Below are 26,284 nucleotides of genomic sequence, written 5' to 3' on the forward strand. Positions count from 1 at the left end.
TTAGGTCTAAAAAAAAAAAAGGAAAAGGAAAAAAAAAAAGATAAAGCGCTTTCTTTCACATGGGAGGGTGGACCGGGCTGGGATGAGCTCATACAGGTGATAGGGGGGAGTTGGAGGGGAGGAGGTCTAGCTGAGCAGCTGCCGGATCTCCTTGTGCATGTGACACAGGAAGTCCACGTATGACGCCCCCCGCTGACGCTCTTATCCTCCACCAAGAAGTGCCTGAAGATCAGCTCGGCTCTGTCTTCTTGTTTCACCACCATCAGCTGCAGACAGGAGGAGAGACGCAGTGAGAATTGGTTTTGGCATATTTGTTAATTACACGTGTAGAATAACAGAATTTTAATGACGTATCGTGATTTTACACTGAAGTAGGGCTGGCCTGAATACTGGTTTCTGGCCTCCGAATATTCGGGTCCTATTAAAGACGAATATCCGAATATTTGTTCCGCCCTGTAACATCCGACGGGGGGCGGGGCTTGTGGCAGAGACGGCCCGAATATTCGGATCCGTTCGTCTGCTCTCCCGGGTCCACATTTTGCCTTCGTTTTGTCTTCAGTTAAACTGAAGAATTCCCAAACAGCGGAGGTCTTCGGCATTTTGTCTTGTGTTTATGCAACGAAGTGAAGTATGACTTCAGAGTCGGCAGCCACCCGGCCATTCTGGTGGTGTTTACAAACACGAATGTATGAGCTGAGATGAGCCGAACACGGCGGGATGAGCCGAAGGCGCAGGGAAGAGACGAGCTCTGAATATTTTCGTCTGGGAAGAGGAGGGGGTGATCACATAGACATATATGTTGTATATGTTTATGTGATCACAGGACGGGATGAGCCGATGTGGGCTGAAGGTGGAGAGAAGACAGTCATATTCGTCCCGCCCGGCAACGTCCGACTAGATATCCGCGAATATTCGGATACCAAAATTAATATCCGGATACCGCCGTAGCGAACGAATATTCGGATATTCGGGTCCAGCCCTACACTGAAGTTTGGCTAACTTTTTGAATTCACCTTGGGATTAATAAACTATCTAGTTCATTAATCAATCATCTGTTCTCTTTTTACAGTGAAGTTTTGACACTTTTTCAAGACAACGTGCCTCTTAAATGCGTTGATGGGTTCTGATTGGTACATTCAGTAAAAGTTCCAAATCTTCACTTTTTAGAAACTGAAACCAAAAGTTTGGCATTTTGATCAAAATAGTTGCAGACTAGTTTCTACTGTCAAATATTAACAGCCGGCATCTCACATTTTTAGGTAAGCTATCTGGTGTCAGTAAGTTAGACTAGATAAGATCAGATACTTCCTGATTCAGATCTTCACACAACTGAGATTTGTTTAAAGGAAAAAGACATTTGGAGAAAAACACGAGGCACCAGTCGTCGGCAACCAGCCTGAGATGAGACAGAAAATAACACTAAAGCAGGATATAAAGCGTTTAAAGACACCAAAGGCTTCATGGAAAACAGAGAAAGCTTGCCTTCATGTATCGTGATCGCTGTGCTCTGAAGGAGTCGATGATCTCTCGGAGTCTCTGAGAGAAGGGGTTGTCCAGAACCGGCAGACTGGTCTGAAACAGAAGAGACATTCAGAAACAATATTCAACTTTGACAAACGTGTTAACAAGAGTTTAGATGAAGAAATCAATATCGTACACAGAACATGCATGCAGTATTGTATATAAATAACAAAAACATCTGTACTTTATGCATTAACACACATAAAACATTTCACAGTATCTAATTTTCCTAAGTATTGGGACCCATTACAACTGACTTTAAGTCATTAAATTGACCAACAGAATTTAGTAAAATCTTGATAAAACAAACTATAAAACCACCAGAAGTCAGAAGTAGCAGCATCAAACCGTTTACTTACTGACTTATCGGTCCAAAATGATACAAACAGACCTCTGATGGTTCTAGCCTCTGATGGATTGAGATTTTAAACATCATGCTATGAAACAGTGATACTTTACGTTGATTTGTTTGTATTGTCGCTGTAATTTACATTTTCTTCCGATTGTATAAAAAACCCCAAAAACAACTCGATGTACGCCTGCGATTCAGGCAGGATAGCCAAAAACCTCTGTGGGTAAAGGTTCACACACAAACAAACTGGGATCAAACCCCCGTCAGTAGATCAGTCAGCTGAGATCAACAAACACGACACAGCAGCAGATCCGTTTCCTCTCACCATGCTCGAGTCGATCTGTCCGAAGCTCGGCGTGCCGAAGATGTTGAGCAGCAGCTCCTGCTGAACGCTGGCTCCCACCCACAGGAAGAGGTGGAGTCCCGTCTCCAGGAGGTAAACGCCACCTTTAGACAACCTCTCCTCTGAATCCCTCACTGCCACCGGCAACGACCCGCTTTCCAACTTCATCTAGAAAAGTAAAGAGGAGGAACAAAATTAAATGGCTGCAACACAGTGTTTTACTAACATTTTTTCTCCACTACAAACACAGAAATTGTTTTAACCAAAATCCTGTGAATTTCACTGAATTTTGGTTGATTTTTTTGTGAATCTTTTTAAAGAAAATATGAGAGGTTTTATTGATTATATACGGAATCACTTTAGATATTTTTAGGATTTTTTCTGAATGATTTTTACTAATTTTTTGAAAATATTTCCTAGAATTTTCTTGTTAAATTTGGGGGATTTTTATGAACAAAACTTTTAAAGAATTATTGTAATTGTCTTCCTGAAGCTTCTGGACATTTTCAGAAATTTGGGGAATTTTTTTGGCTTTTTTTTCAGACAGAGAATCAATATTTTTCAGTGGCCATAAATGAGGACAACAGGAGGGATGACACAGCATTTGAGCCCTTTCATCATCCTGAACTCACACATTTCCACAGAGCTGATGCTATTTCAAGTGGGCTGCAACTCAGTGCTTGGGATGAACACACGGACTGCCCGTCTGATCTGCTACCTGGGGCTGATTCTAGTGCACATCCTTACAATTTGACGTTTTATCGGGCTTTTTGACGAAAGAATTCAACAGACAAGGTGACAAGTGTTGCGTTTGTGGCCTCACCAGCGGCAGCAGACGAGGGTAGAAGAAGACGTGGGTCTCTGTGACGTCCATGCAGCTGATGAGCTGTCTCAGGTAAGCCCGGTCGTCCAACGAGACGTCGGCTCCCGGCAGCAGCACGTCACTCTTCAGCACACAGTTCAGGTAAACAGGGAGCAGCTTCATGCACTCTGGGAGAATCAGCTGGAAAAACACACAGACGCACCGTTAGCTACCTAAACGGACTCTTTATAACGTGTAAATATGATTAAGAAACGTGTGAACCTGCTTTTATTAGACGGTCAATGTGAGATGCATTTAGGTTCTACTGTAAAGAGCAGAGACTGTTTGCTGTACTAATGAAGTTCATTATTGATTAGTAAACTGAATTATTTAAACTCCACTTGCTGGAATATACTGCAATTTCATTTGCATTTTATGGTCTTGTTTTTTTATTTGTTGCTAACTCAGTGGCCTCTCAACATATCGTGGTATCACTGTATTGCAGATTTTTAAATTACATTTGGTATCACAGATTTTTCACTATATGGTGGGATTTTGCAGGATATAAGTATTTTGATGTATTTATTATGGTGACAAGCTACATTAGAGAAAGGATATCTGCCTTTTATGCACTCTTCAACTGGCCAATGCTTTTATTTTGACACACACAGAGCAACATTCCAGAAAATGTGGCAGGAAGTCATCAAACGCACTTCACTTCACACTCACAGTCCTGACAATGTAACACTTTAGCAAACTAAAGTGCTGACTAAACCACAAAAACACAACAAAATAGTGACCTGCTTTACGACTGCTGCATTATTTTAAGCATTTTTGAAGTAAAATAAGCATTTTCTAGCCCAAAAAACTTGAAAACAATATAAAACTACGTAGAAAATAATAATTAAAACGTACTAAAAGAATATTTAATTGAAATAAAAAGCGTAGCATACAGCGCTGGGCTCTGATTGGCTCAGAGACTGTAGCATCAGTCTCCTCTGTGTGGCAGCATTCAGCATCTAGCCTCTTCCATTTCACACAGACGTCTGATCACTGAGCATAGTGTTGCTCTGTGGTGTGTGGGGACGGTTTATAAAGCTTTAAAATATAGTTAGAAATTGCACTCTGCAATATATATTTACCTCATTGCTATATTGTACCTACTTTGCATTTGTATTTGCACTAGCATGTTACTAAGTTGTGTTTCTTGTCTTTACAAAAAAAAAACCTATTCTTATAGTACTTGCTCTAGATTTTGTATATATATTTATCTCTATTTCTTTATTACATCAATGTTGCACTTCCTGCTCTATGTGTCTTTTTTGTTGCCCCCTGGGGAAAAATAAAGCATTCTGAATCTATATAATCAATAAAATAAATATGGTCACTACTTTGCGGATTTTCATCCATCGCAGGGGAGTCTGGAACGTAACCACGGCGACAGACGAGGGACCACAGTACAATATATGATCACTTATTACCACCATTTACAAGCTTTTATGAAACTTTCAGTCCCATCCCTCCACATTTATCTACAAATTATGATGTTTACATGTGTGGAGCGCTGCTCTACCTTATTCTATATTTTAACAAAACTCTTTCTAATCCATGATTTATAAAATTCTACCATTTTGAGTGACAAAAAGGAGGTAAAAGCTGCACTTTCTTAAAACTTCGATCCAAAAAGTAAAGCAGCAGAACAGTAATATTACTAAGTCTGCTGTACTGCAGCTTCCTTTTCTGCTCAACTCAAAATGTTTTCATATCTGCTGCTGAAAACAGTTTGGATTCTCTCTGTGAGCTACATGTGAGCTCTGTAGATGTGGACGTGACAGAACTGTTGATGCTTTCCGTACCTGACCAGCAGACGAAGGACTTGCACAGTTCTTCCTGTAGCAGGCCAGAATCTGAGCGCACTGGTTGACCAGAGTGTCTCTCACCGCCTTAGTGGGGTTGTTTAGGACGCCACGGAAAGCTGCAAGAAAGAAAACACACAGAAATGAAGTGAGAGAGCTAGGAGGAATTAATAAACGACCAGGAAATGATATTATGAATATATAAGCTAATCTGTGTGTAGAATAGTCAATTAAGCTGTGTCACACTGATGTTTTTGTTTTTTTAAGAAAGAGATTAACAGTACAGGAGCAAGATTGAAGTAAACTGTATACATATTATTTCTCAAGCATGTTTAGTAGCACTGTCAGCGCCGTCTGGTCCTATGGAAGAGTGCCGAGTATCGAAATGCAAAATCAACAAGTCTCAAATTTGGAGGAATTTTCCAAATAATCCTCTAGTGAAATACTTTGCCTCCAATTTCAGAAATAACATAAGTTCACTTGGACAAACCAAGCCTTCACTTGGCCTTCAGTGGATCAGGAGATTTCCACTGTAAAACTATTCTTCTATGAGCCAGAAGTGATGCAAAAGCAAAAACATTTTCCTCATTAGTGGCCATCTGAGCATCATCTAATACTCCAAAGATGGCTGTTTCTGCAGAGGTTTTCACTTTGTTGTAAAATGCGTCGTTCAAAGTTTGACCAAAATTCTCTCAATTTAGGACAAGTCCAGAACATGTGTGACATGCCAGCGCTCACATCTGTCCTCTACGTCAGGGCAGATTTTGGATAATTTAGATTTAGTGTACTAGACTCCATATAAAACTTTGAACTGAATCAGACGGAGACAGACACATGAGAATGTTCCATTAATTTCAGTCTGAGCGCAGAATGCATCAGATATTTCCATCCAAGTTCCTCTTTCCATATCGCTCTAAGCTAGCCGCGCTAGACAACCCACGGCAACGAATTTAATTCTCTGCCAGGGTGGGTCTAGTTACCCTCCATAAGGCTCGAGGCTGGATTCTCCTAAAACTGGCCGGACCAATCACCATGAAGTGTAGAGTCAGAAGGCGGGCGTAACTAAGTGACGACAGAGGCGTGACGATTCTGACAGAAACAACGAGCGCACAATAAACAGTTATCTTTCGACTCGGCTTTGGCCACAGCCCTTAAAGATTTGAAGCTATAATTCAACTTGAAAGATAAACAAAGGACGGCACTGAAGTGTTTCATTGAGAAGAAAGACGTATTTGGACTTATGCTGACGGGATATGGCAAATCCTTAATACACCAGTTGGCTCTGCTGGTTGGGAAGCTAACGGGACTTAGCCACAATCCGCTGCTCTAGGAACTCCGTCAGCCTATTCGTTGCGCTGATTGGTTGTATACCTACCCAATCGCTACAGAGTGATTTGAAAGACAACCTTTTAGCCCGCCTCCCTCCCTGTCGAGCGTCCCTAGACCCTTGCGTCTTCAGAACATGGGTCTAGCGCGGCTAGGCTAGCTCTAAGCCAATCTAATGAGATAAATGAAATCTGTCCCTTATGTTGCGTAGGAGCCCTGAGTCAGGTGGTAAAAGAAGAAAGGTCACACTGATGTTTGAAAGAAAACTAATTAGACCTCGGTTTTGGCAAATATTTACCATCACAGACCTTTTGTTAAACAATGAGCAGCTTACATCGATAGCAGGCAGCTTTCAGGAGCGGCTGCAGCTTTCTACTGTTTGCTCATTTGCAGCTCCACAGGAGCACCTGCAGGCTGCTTCATATTATTTTTAGAAACTGTTACTCTTTCAATCCTCCACTCACACCTTGCTAGAGAACAATACATGTGTAGAGTGCAAACGTGTCCAAGCCTCATTCAAACCACACGCCTTCACGCTGAACAACATGGAAGGAGACGCTCGGCCAGAAACTCACCGTATTTGGAGAAGAAGTTAATGATTGTGTCCGTCTCACAGTTGCGGTAGAGGTCAGCCAGCTGAGAGCAGCAGTTGACCGCCATGTTGTGGATGCGGAGACGCCTCTGGCCGCTGCAGCTGGTGTACAGCACAGCACACTGCAGGGACACAAACGGGGCACATATTCATCACAAATTCAACGGGTTTGACAGCGTTCATGTGAGAATTTAAAGATGCGTCTCTGCTTTAAACACCACAAGTCTAATCACAATCACCAGCTCTCCACATCCTGGTTGAGGTTATTCAATCCCTCTTGCTATTGCTCAGTTTTATATCAGATGAAATGCTAGAACAGGACACTAATGTAAAAACCTGCCAACACTGAACAGTTACAGTGGTTCTGCCTGCTACAGACATTTTACTACTTGCATCTTTAATTTGTCTCCTATCTGCTGTGTAAGTTTATTACACAGTAATATCTATTAGTTTATTATGATGTTTATATTTTAATATGATTTCTATCATTTTATTGATGCTTCTACTGCACTGTAGTCACTGATTGAGAAACAAAATCTCGTTCTCTTGTGTATGAAAATGCACAGTGAAAATGACAATAAAATCTGTGACCTTGACCTTCAACACTGCCTGCAGTTCAGCCCAGAATTATCTCAATTCTAAACTAAGATCTGGTTCATTTTTACAATGAAACCAAGAGTCAAACATGACATCAAGGACTGCTGAAGTTAAAGCAAACAACTCTAAGTTTAACGGTTTCTGGCTCTTCTAAACGGTGTAACTTTGCCAATTTCAAAAACATAAAGTGCATTTCAAATCTGCCGTTTTGGGTTTTGGAATGTTAAAAAGTTGGTTGAATAACTATAAATAAAAGATTGCTCCTCAGAGAATTTTGCTCTAAACACAGGCGTGCACACCTGCATGAGCGCCCCCGTCTCCTCGCTGAGCTTGTCATCGTGTTTGAACTCGACGGTGATGGCCTTGTCGCAGTCCAGGCCTGCCAGCTCCACATCTGTGGTGTTACTCATGAAAAAGGAGCCGAAGAAGTCTGTCGCTCGAATACCTGAGGGGAGAGGGAAAAAAAGGACGTGTGAAGTCAGCTGCCACATGCCGGCTCTCTCGGCCTTATTTGTTTGTTTGGAGGTGCTGGAGCCTCACCTGTGCTGGTTCGCACCCTCATCACAGCATCGAAGCCGACCGGCTTCTGAACGTCTCGTCTGAGGTCGTTCAGGAACCGCTCCTGATCCGACTGAGCCTGGGACAAACAAGACATGTCATGTATTATACAGCAGATCATGAGAGAAACGTCTACATTATAGGTTGATACGTTAAAAAGTACAATAAATATCTATGAAAGCTCAGAAATAAACAATTACCAGCAATCTGAAACTTTTTCAGTATAAATGGCTGATGTGTACAGACACCCCCTGTCAAAAGTTTTAGGACACTTTCTCATTCAAATAAAGTAGAACCTGTCCTACAACTTTTGACAGGGGGTGTATCTACCAAACAAAAAGTCAGTGGCAGCCACATTCCAAACCCAACAGGAAGTGAGCTATTTTGCCCATTTTTCATTTTTTTCTAAAGCGAACTCCTCATAGGGGGAAACTCCAATTCACCTCAAATTAGGCCAGTACATACAGGAGGCCTTAATGATCCAAAGTTATTAAAATCTTTTTCCAAAGTCAAAGGGCGTGTCCGAGGCGTCCTCTGGAATTTTGATCCTTCGCCATGAAATGTCAAATGCTGTGTAAATGCCCTGAACATGCTCCAATCTGCCTGAAACTTTACATGTATGATCAGAGTCCTGCCCTGATCACATCCATATGATGAAATACACCCCCTGTCAAAAGTTTTAGGACAGGTTCTACTTTATTTGAATGAGACAGTGTCCTAAAACTTTTGACAGAGGGTGTACGCAACCCCAGTCAAACTACACAAGTTTAATAACAACGTTACTGATACATGTACTAAGTGCAATGAAGTGAGAGGAACAATGTACCACTGAATACGGGAATGTGTGAAAGTGAACCCTTTCTAGCAAGATGATTGATCAGATATTAACAAAGAAGTTACCGATGGACCCCAAGCCTTTCCTTCTAGGTAATAATCCAGTTATCCACACTGACAGAGAAAGGAATCTGGACTTGCAGATGTGTGTATATTAGAAGCTAAACTTATCATTTCCTTTAATTGGAAAAATGTTGATGGACCAGGAGTTGGAAGGTGGATTAAAGAGACATGTTTTGATGACATCTGGAGACCTTTAATATGTCTTTTTAAGACATGATACCAATGTTGGTAATTTGCTTCAGCAGGAGGAAACCCTGAAGAAGCAGAATGTCCATGTGGGGGGGATTAAACATCCAGAGAAACATGCTTGAAGTTGTTCAGAGTTTTAACTGTAATCAGTATTTGTCTCTATAATTAAAGTGAAAGTGTGGATTTATATGTGTATCTGTGTACATGCAGGACGGCATACCATAGGTCTTCTTTCTATCTATTATATATATATATATATTTTTTTTTTTTGTTTTTTTGTTTTTTGTTTGGAAGACAGGATGGGAGGGAGAATAGGGAGGGAAAGCTTGCTTTGTTGAGTCTAATAGTATTTTTCTGATTGATTTGCTGCAACTTGAAACACAAAAATTCTCAGAGATATGTATTAAAAAAATAAAGCTCTATTAATTGCAGACAAAAATATTCTTGAGCACATTTGGAATGAGACTAAAGGCGGATTGGGGGTTTCTGCTCACCTGGAAGTAGGTGTATTTGTAGACTGACCCTCCAGTGGAGACTGGAACCACTCCTAACGTGGCCACATCCACATACTGGTTGGGGAAGAGGAAAAGATCCACACAGCAGCCCTGGGCGACACACTCCTTAGCTAGAGTGTTATAGAAACCCACTTGCGGCTGAAACAGCGACTGCGGATGACAGGAGAGGAATTGGAGTGAGTGTGGAACAACACAATTAAGTGAGCTGCTAGAATATATATAAAAAATCCCATCTTCCTGCACTCATGTTTACCTTCTCCTTGTCTGTCCCAATCAGCTTCTTGTCTTCTCTGTTCTTTAGCTTGCCAGGAGCCTCTGCGATGGGCAGAGAGGTGTGGAACACAAACAGCTTCCCTGCACAGTCAGCGGCCTGAGAAAATGACACACAGAACATCAAAGCAGCGGCCATGTCAGCATTACTGTGCAGCCGTAGTGTCACGCATCCAGATGCATTAAGATCCTATTGACTCATCTGGGTGAGCTATTTTTAGGTTGAGATTTTTACAATATTTGTGGCTTTCCTTCAATATGTTGGGTGCTGTACAGTTCACACACAGATACCAGGTGCTTCATGTAAAAATCTGCAGAGTGAACTTTCATTTACAGGACTTTAAATGACATTATGAAGCTTCAGGAAGACTTTCAACGTCTGAAAAAAAAAAAGGCTGCGTTACCTTGAGAGCTTCCAGTCCTGCCTGGATGACGGGTCCAAAGACCGTCTCCGTCTCTCTGGTGTCAGCAAACATCTCTGGGATCTGGTCCAGCAAACTGAAAAAAAACAAAAAACAGGCAGCATGGCATTAAACCAGATCAATGTGCCTGACCCGCTGTCCATTAACACCTCTCGCGCTCGTAGATGTGCAAATGTCAGCTTTCTGTCTGCTCACCTCTCGATAACTAGCCGGCTTTCGTTTACGTTGACGAGGAAGCCGTCGAGCAGCGGGACGAACATGTCTGACACGTCCGACACCACCAGCATCTGCGGCTGGGCCAGGCTGGACTTGACGTTGTAGAAATGCAAAACCTTGTTGTAGGTGACGAAGCCCACCCGCACTATAGAGTCCATTTCTGGGTTCTCCCTGAGTTTAGAGGAAGAAATTGGAAGTTATTACAATTCCCTGACATGAGATAGAAGTGAGAGTATAAACTCTCGGTGTGCAGCACGTTATCTTTTGGAATCATCCTTTTTCAAACCATTTTACGTGTCTAATCCATCTTGTATCTTGTTCAGCTACATGTTTGTGTACCTGGGCAGGTAGTCCATCAGAGTCTTGAGCTCCTGGCAGACGATGCTGACCATTCCGCTCTTCACAGCGTTGTAGGACACATCGATGAGGAAGATGAAGGCTGGAGGCTGTGGAAGCTTGTTGTTCTGTTGAGAGACAGGAAAATACTCAAGTCATACGTAAAGAACCGGGACTTGTTAGCCTCACAGACCAGCTCTGGAACTGATGTCAGAGATCAGAGTTTTCTTTTTGAAAACACTTTGATCAGATTTACATTTTTTTCCAAAAGAATACCAATCACAGTTGATTCCTTAGCCAGTCATAGTGTTGATGATATTTGCCCCCAGAAGCCATCTTTACCTTTAAAAGGCCCATAACATTTACAGTCAAGCCCGAAATTATTAGCAAATATCTAGCAAATTTTAACTTAAAGTCGCTTTTAAATGTAAATAAGTTGAGAAATGATTTTTTTACACAATGATGCCCCTTGTACATCATCTTATTATCTTTTGGGAAACGCCTGTGTCATTTCCAATAAAAAAAAACTTGCTGGTTGAATAAAAGTAACTTTAAATCAAAATTTGCTAGGGGTATGAATAATTTCAGGCTCGACTGTAGTTCAGTTCCGCTCTGTAAATACTGTAGCATTAAGACCTGGATAATCTAGTTTTCCTGGACAATATCTGACTCAAGAAAGAAAACGAAGCACAGACAGAAACAGAAATGAAAAAGTCCCTGGCAGCCACTGCTGTCTGGGGTACATTTATCTACTCCCATAAGTATTTTGACAGAAACCATTAGATGAAGCACACTCAGAGACTGGTCCTTTTTTTGGATTTGTTAGCCTTCCATCAATAAAACAAAATCAATCCAGCTTTCATCAGGATGACAGACTCTTTTGTTAGCTGCACTGCATACAATGATTTTCAATGTGGTGCACATAAGACAAATTGTCCCTCATTTGAGACAGCAGCCAGCAGACTTTACTTTCTCTATTAAAGCATTTTAACTATAAAATGCAGATGGGTAAAAAATCCACTTCAGAATCATTAAAATACTGAATAAACACGCTCCGCTTGAAACATCCCCCGCCTTATATATAGTGCCTCTAAGTGCAAGAAATAATAACATATACTGGACGATACACCTACAAAATGATACATCTTCACTACAATAAAAACAATCAGGTCAAGGTCATGCACCAAAAAAGGCAGATCTACATTATGCACAGGTGGCGTTGGTGCAATATGCATGAAATCCTTCAGGTAGTTTCTGACATATGCTCCAGGAACAGAATCAAAAAAATATCTGAAGTGCCTCACAATGACCTTGAAAATAAGGTCAAGGTCATGCACCCGAAAAAGCACATCTACATTACCAACAGGCTTAGTGTGTGCAATATGAAGGAAAACCTTTAACTGGTTTCTCAGATATGCTCCGGAAAAATAGCTACAGAATCCAAAAATATTTGAAGGGCCTCACTATGACCTTGAAAATCAGGTCAAGGTCATGCACCCCAAAAGGCACATCTATGCTATACAGAGATGGCCTGGGTGCAATATGAATAAAATCCCTCAAGTAGTTTCAGAGATATGCTCCGGAAACGAAATGTGGACGCACGTATGCGCCCACGCCAATATCCCCCTCCGTGCCTATGGCCAGTGGGGGATAAAAAGCGGTACTGGAACAACGATAGCAGCTGTTCAAACTGAATTAATATGAGTTGAGTGAGGTCAAAGTTTGTTTAATGAGCAAAAGAACCCTGATGGCAAATCTTACCTTACAATAGTCGACAGTTGCCAGGAACTCATAGCTGCCCAGCGAAAGCTCCGGCCGGTCGTAGCAGTCCACCCTCTTACCAGTGTGGTCCAGATGCTGGAAGTAATGTGGAGGCACTGCAGGAAGGATAACATCAATACGGCGAGTTCACGGGAAAAAATCCAACTGTGCAGGTTTTAGAACAAACCCAAACTCACCCTCTGTGACACAGCTGCAGAACCCACACTGGAAGCGGCGGCCTCCCTCTATGAACTGCATGTACGGACACATGTAGGCCTTACAGCGGTTGCAACGGATTGGACCGCCCTCGCCGTGGTCCACCAGGTACGGAGGGGTCTGACAAGAGATTCAACGAAAAAAATACTAATCTGAACACCCGAGGCAGACAGACAGACCCGATTCACACACTCTGGAAAGGAGGGCGGCTTTATTAAGAAACCAGATGTAGACAGAATTACTGACACAGCATGAAACGTGCGCCACGCTGTTATCAGTTAAAATTACACCTGCTTTTTCCCTACAGTTGTTTTTCGTGCAAAAGTGATGTAACATGTAGTCCAGTCAAAACCGCTGGATACTGGTTAGACGGTAGACGAGCGGAAAACGAGGTCACTCAGCCACTCCCACCTCGATGATTTTGAGACAGATTATCCCACTGACGTTGTGGGCATCCAGTTATTATATCTAGATGCATTTTTCTGAAAGCTAATCTTTTGACAAATCTGGCTCTGAGTGAAAACTGTCCAACTGTCACGGAAGAAGATTCAGCTGCAGTGTGGAACATACAGACGAGAAGGAGAGCGTGAAATGGACGCGACATGCAGAAGAAGCCTGCAGATGGGACGGATTTTAACAAAATATATTTAAAAAGTCAGCCAGCAGCTTCAGTCATAATATGCCATTCATTTTGGACACACATTTTATATTTTAAGTCATCTTTCATTACTTCAAATGATGCATCGTCTCTGACAGTTAACACAATTTATGTCTCTAAGGGATAATATGTCACGCTAGAACAGCTACAAATCAGAAATTTGCCCTCTCTAGGTGAAGCTTACAACACCGACACCACAAAGGAGACATGAGAGTGGAAAGAGGAAGGAGGATCACTGACCTCATCAGGCGGCAGCGTGGCGAGGGGCTTGACGACGGCAGCCAGTGGCACCTGAGACTGCTTGGCCATATCGGCTGTGCAAGGCATATTGTAGGCCGTACAGCGAACAAACCTGGGACTGGCGTTCCCTGAACAAACACAATTCTTCTGTTAGTATCACATCATGGTCACAGCACCATTTTTCAGCAGCAGATTTTTCTAATTTGAGTATCATTTGCAAAAACTTAGGAAAAGACACATAAATGAGTGTGAAAAGTCAGTAATTTATCTCTTAGCTCTTGGTAAATAAACACAGTTTTTGCAGCAACCAGACAGTTTTCTTCTTCTCATTTCTAGTCTGGTGTTGGGCCAACCAACTGACATGCAAACTAAGACTGTATCAACCTTTCAACCCTTTATTTCTGCATGAATTTGATATTTTTACTCGTAGCCTATGTGCAGTTATGTTACGATCGCTGTTGGTTTGTTGTCTGTCTGTTTGGTAGCAGCATTACTCCAAAAACGGACAAATGGATTAGGATAACATTTTCTCAGAAGGTCAGACATGACACAAGGACTAAGTGACTAGATTTTGGCAGTGATGTGGCTGATAGTCTGGATCCACGGATTTGTTAAAGATTTCTACATCACTGAGACAGCGGGATGACGTCACTGTAACCATGACAACATGTGAACACTACATCAGCTGCCTGCTGATGATCACATGATTGAGATTATACTACAAATCCACCGCTGAGCACTTCTCATGATTTATCCATCCGACATTATACAAGGAGCAGCTGATTAAATTGTGGGGGTGCTACATATTTAGGTCACACATTTCGGTATCTGTAGATAACGTACACATGCATAACACACACCTGTGCTCAGTGCAAGGTCATTTTATTTGTGGGTACATCTGTATTAAATGGACACATTCTATAGAGCTGTGATTTCTGCCACATATCTTTTCAAAATTGAAGCAGCCTTGGTGGTGTTCTGTAGCCTAGCCGCACTAGACCCATGCTCTGAAGACGCAAGGGTCTAGGACCGCTTGACAGGGAAGGAGGCGGGCTAAAAGGTTGTCTTTCAAATCACTCTGCAGCAATTGGGTAGGTATACATATAGGCTCCTAGAGCGCCGGAAATCAGAGGATGCGGTAGTTCGGTGAAGCCTTATTTATACAGTCAATGGGTGAAGCCCAAGTACAGAGGTCGTCCGATGTATCGGCCGGCCGATGTTTTGGGCCGATGGATGAATTTTTTTCAACATCGGCCATCGGCCGATGGAATAAATAAAAAGCTGATTTTTGATCAGGCACCCTTAAGGCCACCGCTTACTGATGGGGTCCTTTAGCTGGAGGACCCCGGGTTCAGAGCAGCGTGGAGTTGGGAGATGGGACACGCCGAGTGCAATCTATCAGGCTCCCGAAAAGGTAAAAGATTTGTTTCTTTGTTTTAACGAATACACAGTGTTGATGTAGCCTTTAAAAATCTTTACTGAGTGGGTATTAAACCGTAGGTTAGCTGTTTAACTTCCAGCGTCAGGCTCAAACATGCAACAATCCTCCATGTTAGCATAGTTAGCAAATAACTTAGCTACATAGTGAGGCTTCAACAACAAAAAGACTAACGATTTGGTTCATGCCACAGACATACAAAGAGCACTAATGCGTATTGCAAAAGCATTATTGAGAATATGTGCAGTAGGCAATGACAGATCCACTTGTTGCGTCTTGGCTCCAGGATTAATCTTGGCTCCAGGACTAAAAACATGTCCGCTAAAGTTTGGTTAAGTTACATACGACCTCCTGACATAATAACAATTGCACAGTCGGCTTAAGCTATCTCTGCAGTCGCACCTTTAGCGGTGTCATCAGTTTTCAACTTTAATTTAGTACAGTGATGGAAACGTAAAGGGAATTATTAGCCAATAGCGAAGCCTAAGAGCTACGTAATTAAGTAATAGAAGTCTAGTTATGCTAGAGATAACTTTTATATCAGCAGCACCACACATGAGTTAGTGTTGGTTTGATCCTGTAATTGAATATAGTTGTTCATCAAAAGCTGTGTGGGATAACAAAACACTCATGTTGTGCAAGATTACTCATATTTTATGTAATGAATGGAGTAAAAAAACAAAAAAAACAAAAAAAACACTGTATTGCAATATAATTATTATACTTTTAATGTAGTAATAATAATACAGGAAAACAAACAGTATTTTAAAGTTTTTATTACAAAAACAACTGGTGAAAAAAGGTATTTGTTATAAAAATAAGATGGAAAACTTCTGGATTATTGACAGCCTTTACAAATTAAACAGTAATTTAATGTCTATTCCTCATTAATTTCTTACACAATTGTCCAATGGTACTTACATTAACCTTTTTTTTTCCTGCAGGCAATGGCTGCGCAAACACAAAACCCTATATGGGATCATTTTACCCAACCAACGCCGGGGAAAGCCAAATGCAACATTTGTAGCACATGCACAGTTCTTTAAAATCTTTGTAGTGTAAGTAGCACACTGCAAATAAGTTTGTTTTTTCATAAATGTTTCAACTTTGCAACTGTTTACATATTTATTCTTTATATTTGTGTGATGCTTCACTTTTTCCATGTTGCATAAATATGAACAAAGGATTTGTTAAGGCACTGAGGACAGTTGATCCAAAGACTGAAGGTTAATGTCCATTTTATTTTTAACTCTGGTATTTTATTTTGTGTTTTATTTTGTGTAATGTGTATATTTGTGTTTATTTATTTCTAATGCCAAACTGCACTACATTTTTATTTATATTTTAGAAGTGTTCATTTTATTGTGTGATAACATTAATCATTGATACTGAGCAATTTGCACTGAAGCCACTTTTCAATTTACAGTTTTACAGTTTGATTTGTTTACAAAATGTCACTCAGGTTACGTTTTGATATTGTATTTTTCTGTGTGCAATTTAAAGTTAAATAAATGTTAAGAGTTCTACTACTGCAATGGTAGAGTTTAATTTTTAGCATACACATGTTTCTTCTTTTAGTGTCGCAAATTCGCAATTGTCTTTCATAATCAATGCTTTGTACATATACTGATATATATATATATATATATATATATATAGGTATATCGGCCTTGAATATCGGCTTCCAAAATCGGCCTTAGATATCGGCCATCGGCTGAATTTTTTTTCAAAAATCGGCATCGGCCTTTAAAAATCCCACATCGGTCGACCTCTACCCAAGTATATTACAGACATGTTAACAGAAAGATTATTCAGAGTCGGTGTTAATGGAGCTCAACGACTGTTGTCGTTTTTGTTGTCGACCCTGGCAGAGAATTAAATTCGTTGCCGTGGGTTGTCTAGCGCGGCGAGGCAAGTTGTTTCCAGTTGTTTCTGTCAGAATCGTCGCGCCTCTGTCGTCACTTAGTTACGCCCGCCTTCTGACTCTACACTTCACGGTGATTCGTCGGCCAGTGTTAGGAGCATCCAACCTCGAGCCTTATGGAGGGTAACTAGACCCACCCTGGCAGAGAATTAAATTCGTTGCCGTGGGTTGTCCAGCACGGCTAGGCTAGGTGTTCTGTGCTCTGAGCTCTTTCCTTGTCCAAAATGTTACAAGTTCATCTCTATTCAACCCCTTTTCAAACGTGGGTGTAAAAAGTGAATGAGTATCACTTAAACAACTAAAGGCAGCAGCTTTGGTTTTTATAAAATAACTACAGCTGACCTTGGTCTTTGACCTGGAAGTTGGTGGTGACCAGCGGTGGGGCCTGACCTCTGACCCCCGTGGTGAATGGCTCGGTGCTCTTTGCTTTGTCATCTTCTATTACCTGGATCTAAAAACAACAAAGGAGGAAAAAAACTTCTGACTTTACCACACATTTACAGTGTCGTGTCAATACACATTTAACTACATGCCACACATTGTCGTTGGGTCTCACAAAGTCTAAAAGACAGACATATAACACCCATGCAGGAGAGGAATTTCACACAACTCCCACACATGTGCAACGACTACACAAACACCTAAACCCCGTCAACATCTGTGGACAAAAAAAAAGTGAAGATAGACGGTACAGGCTCATGCTGAAGCGGATTTGCAGGTTCACAAACATGATCAAGGACTTCAAAACTAAATGCCAAGAAACAGGACAGGATTTATTCAGGCATGTCTTTAAAACAAAGAACAGTTGGTAAGGCAAAATGTTGCAGAACAGCATGCAGGGTATGGACAGGATTAAGAGGGGGTGGTTGTTTAAACTTCCTGTTGACTGACAAATGTTCCCTCATGCTGGCAAAACTAAGATGGGCTGCCTCAAAATCCTTATCAAACACACACAAACGGTGAGGTGAGCGAGGATCGAGACATCTGGGGAGGGGGACACGATAACAGAAGCTGTTCTCATTTTCAACAGGAGCCCATCTGTCACATGGTGATGACAACTGAGTTGGAGGGGTTAGGAGGAGAGGACAGGAGGTGGAGGCAGCGGGTTAATGCAACTGGGGCTGAGAGGACAGGATGAAGCGGAGGAAGAGGCAGGCACACAGGAAACTTACTGGGCTGGGGATAGCGTCTGGATCTATTCTATGTCTTGATTTCTGCACAGCCGGCATGTCAGACGCTTGCTTTACATTCAAAAGTTTGTCCAGCAAATTGTGCAAAACAGGACAAAATTAGTAAATACAAAGAGTGGAAAGAGTGTGTGAGCAGAGAAAACCCAGCAGGACTGTGCTGAGTAGCAGGCAGCACTGGTTTTATTCAGACAGAAACTGATCAGTAGTATTGATTACAGATTAGTGGTATTGTAGACTTTATGGCAGTCGAGTGTAAGTAGATTTAAACTAGCAAGCAGCTTGACAAACATTCTAAGCATCTCCACATGTAAAAGACGGTTACAAACAAAATCTGTGCAATATAAAGTCAATTATTCAGGCATTTCAAAAATCAATATGCACCGTGGTGAATGTAGTGCATCTGGTTGAGCAAACAAATATATATTTCTAATGTTACTTTTTAAATTTGAACTCAAAAGCCTTTAGATTGAGATAAATACTTTTTTCTAGATCAACGGAGATCTGACATCTTCATATCACACTAAAGATACTACAGATTTCCCATTTACTGAGCTAAAACACATTCACACTGTTGTAAGGATAATGTTATTGACAACAATGTGACACTGTGTCCTGAAATGACACAAATGAAAGAAGAAAGTCATTATTGTGATTCTGCAATTGATATCTTTGGAAATTGAGTTCAATCTAAGGATGATATATAACAGAAGTGGTGTCCAGCTCCTAAGAAGACATGCTGTCAGTGGATGCTTTATAAGGTACACCAGTAAAATCTAATGCAATTCAATAAAACATCTCTGGCATAAATTAAACTTTACAAAGCTTATAAAGGTATAATTTGAGTTGACATTGTCAGAAATGTGTAAAGTCAATGACATGTTTATTCATAATGCCACAGGTGAAGGTGGTCCAGTAATAGATTACACTATATTGAAATATTCTGTATTTACATGAATGCAGCTGAATATTAGAAACGGACTACATCAGTATGGGTGTCATAAAACCAAAAAATGGAGTACATTTACTCACCGGGCTGGGAATGGCATCTGGGTCGAGTCTTTTCTGTGCAGGTGGAGCAGGAGCTGGTGCTGGTGCAGGGGCTCCATAGTTTGGTTGCCCGGGATAAGGGCCTGCATAGCCAGGCTGAGGGCCTCTCACCTGCCCAAACGCACCTGAGGAGAGCAGTAAAACAGCTGAGCAACAGAAAAAAACAACTGGTAATCGTTTTAGCTTCCGCTAACAGCTGTCTGCTCACCGTTCTGCTGAGGAGGGTATCCTGTCTGCATGCCAGGCTGTGATGGAGGCTGCTGCAGGGGCCCTGGGGGGCCTGGTGGGCCCTGAGGTCCTGGAGGCAGGTGGTTGCTCTGAGCCATAGAAGTGGGAGGCATCTGAGCTCTGGGAGGAGGGGGCCCTGAGTGATAGGGGAACGGCTGGGATGGAGGGGGCTGCTGCTGTGGAGGCAGTGGGCCTGGGTACTGACAAGATGGAGCTGAGGTGGGAGGAGGATAAGACCCAGGCTGAGAGGAAGGTGGGGGTGCTCGAGGTGGGAAGGAGCCTGGGGCAGTGGGGGGTGGGCCAGGGGCGAAGGCAGGCTGGCTGGTAGGTGGAGGCGCCGAGGAGAAAGGAGGCTGAGATGGAGGGAAGGACTGCTGCGGCTGGGACACGGGGGGAGCAGGAGGTTGACCGGCTGGAGGCGCGGGACCCGAGTAGGAGGATGGAGGTAAAGTTTGCTGCGATGGAGGCGGCGGTACAGAAGAAGAGGTGAACTGCTGTTGAGAGGTAGGGGGGAGAGAAGAGTTGAATGGCTGTTGAGAAGGAGGCGGTGGGCTTCCGTAGTATTGCTGAGAAGCTGCAGGGCCACTGGGAGGCGGCTGGGTGGGAGCAGAGGACACGGGAGGAGGAGCCTGGGTGTAGGAGGGCGGAGGTGCGGCCGAGTAAGCGGTACTGACGGGAGGCTGGGAGCTGTGAGGTGGAGCTGGAGACAGAGAAGCAGACGTATGATCATCTATAATCACATCTAAATCTTTGTTATGATGCGTCACCTGCGCCTCTGTAGACACATCGGTATTAAATTACATTGCACTCAAAGCACAAATCCATCCACATTTACCATATCCTGGACCAGCTGGGGTCGGAGGTCCAGAGGTGATCTGCATCCCAGACATCTGGTTAGAGACCTGCTGCATTGTGGGTGGAGGCCCGTAGTGTTGAGGATAGGTGGGGTGAGGCCCCGACATGTTCATAGCTCCCGGGTTGTATGGCTGAGACACAGGAGGCCTGAAAACACACACATTTTTTAGTGGTGCTGCACTTATAGCTGGTTTTCTCTACATAATGAGTTCAAAGTCAACAAACAGTAAACAAATGATGATTTTCTGTGTTGTCAGTTGACTTATTAAATCCACACCTGACTTCACACAATCAGAGTCGCGGAGTGAGAGGAGAAATCAGAAAGTAAAAACCACAAAGTGGCTTCACCAAGTCAAAAATAGTTCATCACTGAACATTTAAATACCGGGCTTTGCAAAAGTTCTGTTACACTTGCAAAATGCAAACAAAATGAACACAAAGATTTCTTTGTGCAATAAGATAATTTTTTATTTTCCAAATATTTCAATATATGTGTTAATGATAATATGAATCAGAAATGTGGTCACCCAGAAGTTTTATCTTATTGCACCAAAACATCTTTGTGTTCATTTTCGTGAATGTCTCAACAAGTATAACAGAACTTTTGCAAAGCCCGGTATGTGAAAATATCAGACACATTTGCACTGCAATACAGAGAAAATCAGGGACGCAGCGTCTTCTGTCCCTAAGAAGATAGCCATGCATTCAAAATAACAGGGACAGCAGGAAAGAAAGCTGATTACTAACTCGCTGCATGTGCACACAGATTTACATCAACGAGGTCAAATACATGTGAACACACTGACTAACAGGATATAATCACAAATCGACCTGTGTGTTAACTACAAACATTGCAATTGGCAAAAGGGGCTAATCTGCTAGACAGCTACTGTAACTTCTTCATCCTGACATTCATGGAGCATTTCCAGTGTGGATTTCCATGATGAACTCATTTGGCCTCTTTGCAGTACTTGACCTAATCTAACTGTTTAAACCTGCACACAAAGAAAAAAACAATTACATCTCTTGTTTGCTTAGTTTATTTTCTATCCTAAACATTTCAAGCAAGAGCAACTCCTGTCTGTTACAATTTTCTGAACCTCTCTTAACACAGTGTTTTTGAAGAATTTGCTTTGGTTTAGAGTCCACTCTCACTCCTAACCAGACAAATGACAGTCTTCTCAGAGCAGCATCAGGTCCTGAAGTTTCAGACAGCCTCAGTGCAGTTATCTGCTTCGTTTAATTGGATTCTGTCAACTGCTTGGGTAAACCGATACAGTAAAGGCTTCAGAATTTGACCAATCGACTCAGGAAACACAATAAATCAACTCGTAATTACCGGGGTTGTGCCTGCGTCATAGGTGGGGGTCCATTTTGCATGTCCCCTTGACTGTGACTGTACTGATTATACTGCTGAGGCGCTGAGATGGGAGGGGGTCCGGTGGTGGGTGGACCCCTGGCAGGACCTGAAATGCCTGAAATGAGAACAAATGATTACAACGCATGCTTTAAAAAGGTGACAACTGTTCCACAGAATGCTGCGTATACTCTGATATTAATATCTCTAATGTGAGGAGATCAGCGTGGCAAGCTAAACGCGGCTATAGGGCACTGCGGTGGCCAAACACATTTTTAGAACTAACTGATTACATTCCCAGATTTTGCCTCTGGGGTAAGGAGGCACAGACTACATCATGAAACCAGGGTAGCAAAGACTGTGTGCAAAAGAGTCAGTCAGATTCATGACACAAACGCTCAGATGTAGGTTAGAAATAAAGACCAAAGACTTTCAGGGTGCTGCTGGTAAGTCAGTAAAATCTCGCTAAACATCGGTCAGGCTGACAACACATTTTTGTTTTTGGTGTTTTAAACAGTAATGGTCATAAAATGCACAAAAAAAAAACAACCTTCACTGACGGACACTGAAGTAATAAGACAACATACATGCAAGGATGCAATGTGAAATTAAATATGAGCAGCGAATGTAAAGATTCAATTTGGAACACATCTCTCACTTAATAGAAGAGTAGTTTCTATCTCCGGCTAATAAAAATGACAGCTAGTGAAAAGGTTAGTAACTAGTTGGCTCCTATGTTTCAAAGTCACAGGCACTAGGTAGACTTGAAAGATTTTCTATTGTACATTGAATAAAGGACATCGCAGCAAGAACAATGTCTGCAGGTACAGAGAGGACTGGATGATTGCAGGGCATGTGGAGTGTGAAATGAGCGAGAAACACAGATGAGGCAGTTACCTAAGTCAAGAGGAGAGGAGAGGTCAGAGACTGGGTTGGCTGCCACAGCCTTAGAGGGAAAGCTTGTGAAAGGAGAATAACCTGAAATACAAGAAAAAGAGGGAAAGAAGGCAAATACAGAGAGATGTAGAGAAATGCATAAAAGCCAAATGCAGGAATGAGAGGGGAGTCAAGATTTAGATTAGTATGCACAGGCGCTTCTTCTCACACATACATGACCATCCACATGGCGGGAAGCAGGTAGGACACTCCAAGGTTATGTCTCTGTGAATGCTTAGAGAGCATCATAACTACTCACAAGCACACTTATTAAGGAGCTGCACTTTACCTTGTGGCGGCGCCCCGGGCTGATAGGGTGAAGCAGGACCGTTGTAGGGGGCATACGGGGCGGGGTATCCCCCATCCAGGGGAGCGTAGCCAGGCTGAGTGTAGCCAGGCTGGGGCTGGCCGTATGGAGAGGCCATTGGAGTGTGCTGGTTTACATTCATCCTCAGTTCATCCCTAAATCTGGATGAAATAACAACACAAGCATAAACAGTGACTCAACATCATAAACCTGCTTTGCCTGTTGTTACAGGTAAACAGATACAGACATCTGCAGTGTGAAACCCCTGAGACAAGATACTAATATGGATGAAGGCCGCTGTGAAAGTATTGGGCTCCCCTGAGTGTGAAGGAACAGATTCTGCCCTCACAGCACTGCTAACGCCACCGGGAAAATGTGGGCAATGGACAGAACCTCAAGAAATACAAGTAATCCATCTCAGAAGGACACTTACTGCAGCTCTCTGGTTTTAAATAATAGTCCTTCCTGCTCAGCTAGAAACTGAAGGCAGTCCAAACAACACATACCCGACCCTCACTGAGTTCGTCTGCACCTGCACTGATACAAAAACACTGAACACTTTGAGCCTGCGGGGCTCTCAGCTCTGTAAGTTCCAACAGTCAAGACACAAATCACACACACTTATGACGTTTACATTTCCTGGTTTGGCGACAACACCTTTATGGACTTTTTATATTTGTTTTAGCCACACCCTCAGATTGTATATTACCCACTAACTATTCAGTGAGCAACAATATGTGCTTCACATGTAAAAACTACTTACAAAGACATGGCACCACATTGAAGCTGACTAAAACTGAAACCAAACAATCTGAAGCAAAACTGATACCATCCTCAACACCTTCTCATGTGTAAAGGTTGGATTAAATAGCTGATTTACCTATCATTTGCTTGAGTGAAATGTTTAGGGGTCTTAACAGGCACAAGACCCCTAAAATGACCACTTCCCTGGACAATCAACTTTATGAGCATGATTCCTCCTGCATATCACATGTCAACTTTAAGATTGTTAGTAGATGTGTACGAGTGGTGTTATTTATTCACCTGGCTTCTGGAGACCGACCTTACCTATATGACAGAGTGATGAGTATCATCTAACAGACAAACACGGGCTAAACGAGCGGGGCCATTGAATAATTCAACACTTCAGGTGCCACAACGAGAAATACAATCGCCGGAGCCGTACAGCTTTTTAGTATGTCGGGCCTACTGAGTGACCCACATCTGCTCCCCTCACTGAGTTGCACAATTAATGAAGTGGGTTAGCAAACACCGGAGAACTATTCAAAACTCGCAAAGGAACTTTGAGATCTTTGAGAGTAAGAAGCAAATGTCAGGTGAAAAATCAAACACCATCTTCGTAAAGGGATTGTGTGACAACAGCAAAGCCGTGGGAAAGCTGGCGAGCGTAGAAGTGCCGCATTACAATTAGCTCGCTAGCTAGCTAACATTAGCAAGATAACACGTAAAACCAAATTCAAAAAAATAGAACGTCTGGTTCAGAAGTGAAGCAGCTATCTAAGTCTAACTACCCATTGGGGAGGGAACAAGCTCTAAAAAATAAACAACTTGCAATACCTGGGAGCTAACTTAGCATGCTAACGTTAGCAACAGGGCAACTTGAATCATGATGACAGCAGCAGTGGTTGAATCAGCTGTGACCAAATCGCCACAACCGGAGCTAGCCACGGTTAGCCGACCAGCTCAGCTACTAACCTCCAGCCATAGCGCTACTAGCCGTGCACTAGCATTAGCTAGCATTAGCAAAACGAAATCCAAGATCCCTCTGTGAAGCCGGGCAAGAGACGTCAAACAGGGACCGCTCTCAAATCAAAACCTACCTCCGAAGTGGTGTAAATAATAAGGCTATCCTTTGTTCGTGGCAAACTGTGGAACCCAGTGACCGACACAGTAAGAAGCCGATGTCGTCCCGGGGTGTTGCTCACTAATCCTGCTCGGTAGCAGAAGCGGACATTCAGCGGAACTGCTGCAGCGCTGTGCCACGTCCACATCCGGACACCGCAGAGCGACTTCCTCCACGTTCATGTCTGCTGCACCGGTTGTCAGTGGATGTGAGCTTTACTGTGAAACAAACTATTTAGCTTATTTAAACATTAGCACTTTCTCTTTAGCTTTTGACTTGGTAATTCTACAACAAGTGCAAAGTAATGAGAGCTAGTTAGCACTCATGTAGCACTTAAGGTCAGTGGCTGAACCAGATCATTTTTTATAGGCTGTGGCCCGGCTGAAACCATTAAAGGTCCCATATGGTGATAATCCATTTTTGTTGTATTTTATGGTGCAATCTGACAGGTTTATTTACTTTCATCGGCTGCTTCTGCTAACTCTAAAGTGTCTCAACAACAGGCAAAGCTCACCAAATGTCTCGTTGTTGGCTGTCAAAGTAAACCCAGTAATCTTCATGCACTCCCAACATCTGAGAAACTGAAGACCCAGTGGATTACTTTTATTATTGACTTAATATTTTTAATTATTTGTTAATTATATAAATACAACATTAGGAGAAACCCTAGTAATGGCATACTCTAAGACTAGTGTGGCTACCAGGTTCACTCTACTCATATACTTTATTTTTATTTATTTATTTTTTAAATAATTGTTTGACAAATAGTCAATATAATTTTCTTATGTGACATTTATTGTCTTTTGTTATGTATTCCAGACTTGTTTCTGTGTGGGCTTTGAGGGGCCTGTAGTGAGAGGAGGTTTGATCAACATATCAGGCGTGATTAAGCTCAGCCATACAGTTTTCAACATTTAATCTGCATTTATTTTAATATTATTGTTATTATTGTTTAAGATTCTTAATATTTGCTTCCCTCCAGGGCATTAACATTTTATTAATTGCTCTTGCAGTGGAACATTAATTGCTCCTGTTTTTGTTTTTTTTTGCAGTTTATTGGGCATTTATTCTTTTGTCAAGTGAGCCAGTAACAAGCAAAGAGGTATCACCCTCCAAACGGATTCATTTTCTTCTTTATGTTTGTTTGTTTTGTTTGGTGATCTTCTTCCCTCATCTATTATTAACTGTATTCTGTTAAATTCCCACTCACACATTCAGGACTGGCTCAAGAGGTGATTTTTTCATTGCTTGCTGTGACATAAATTATGAGTGTAAATTTTTCAGCGTGTTATTTCACTTAATGGTCGAGGCTTATTGATTGCAGTGTCCACTAGTGTTCTAGTGGGAATAAACCTCTGACCTGTTGGCAATAGGTGAGAAATAAACTGTGAGATTAAGGTGCAGTGGGATGTTACACTTACACAGTAAGATAGATAGATTAAACCTTTATTAATCCCACAGTGGGGAAATT

General features: G+C 42.1%; 1 protein-coding gene and 1 long non-coding RNA gene across 2 annotated transcripts; one reads left to right on the plus strand and one right to left on the minus strand.

The window, feature by feature from the left end:
• Positions 1-24,955, minus strand: sec24c (SEC24 homolog C, COPII coat complex component). Its single transcript, XM_022189865.2, is given in 25 exon segments — positions 1-185; positions 188-266; positions 1,483-1,572; positions 2,199-2,384; positions 3,040-3,219; positions 4,875-4,993; positions 6,776-6,914; positions 7,689-7,834; positions 7,930-8,026; positions 9,528-9,698; positions 9,802-9,918; positions 10,223-10,316; positions 10,436-10,627; positions 10,796-10,920; positions 12,554-12,669; positions 12,751-12,889; positions 13,668-13,795; positions 17,372-17,480; positions 19,249-19,391; positions 19,475-20,194; positions 20,330-20,496; positions 21,689-21,824; positions 22,604-22,684; positions 22,932-23,110; positions 24,791-24,955. Coding segments are annotated over 24 exon segments (3,693 nt in total). The 5' UTR covers positions 23,092-23,110; positions 24,791-24,955; the 3' UTR covers positions 1-126.
• Positions 14,862-16,635, plus strand: LOC127531090 (uncharacterized). The gene is made up of 2 exons (XR_007937984.1): positions 14,862-15,081; positions 16,050-16,635. It is a non-coding gene; the product is annotated as an uncharacterized LOC127531090 (long non-coding RNA).
• Positions 24,956-26,284: the final 1,329 nt, after the last annotated feature.

Source organism: Acanthochromis polyacanthus, chromosome 19, assembly GCF_021347895.1.
Source record: "Acanthochromis polyacanthus isolate Apoly-LR-REF ecotype Palm Island chromosome 19, KAUST_Apoly_ChrSc, whole genome shotgun sequence".
NCBI classification, from domain to species: Eukaryota; Metazoa; Chordata; class Actinopteri; family Pomacentridae; genus Acanthochromis; species Acanthochromis polyacanthus.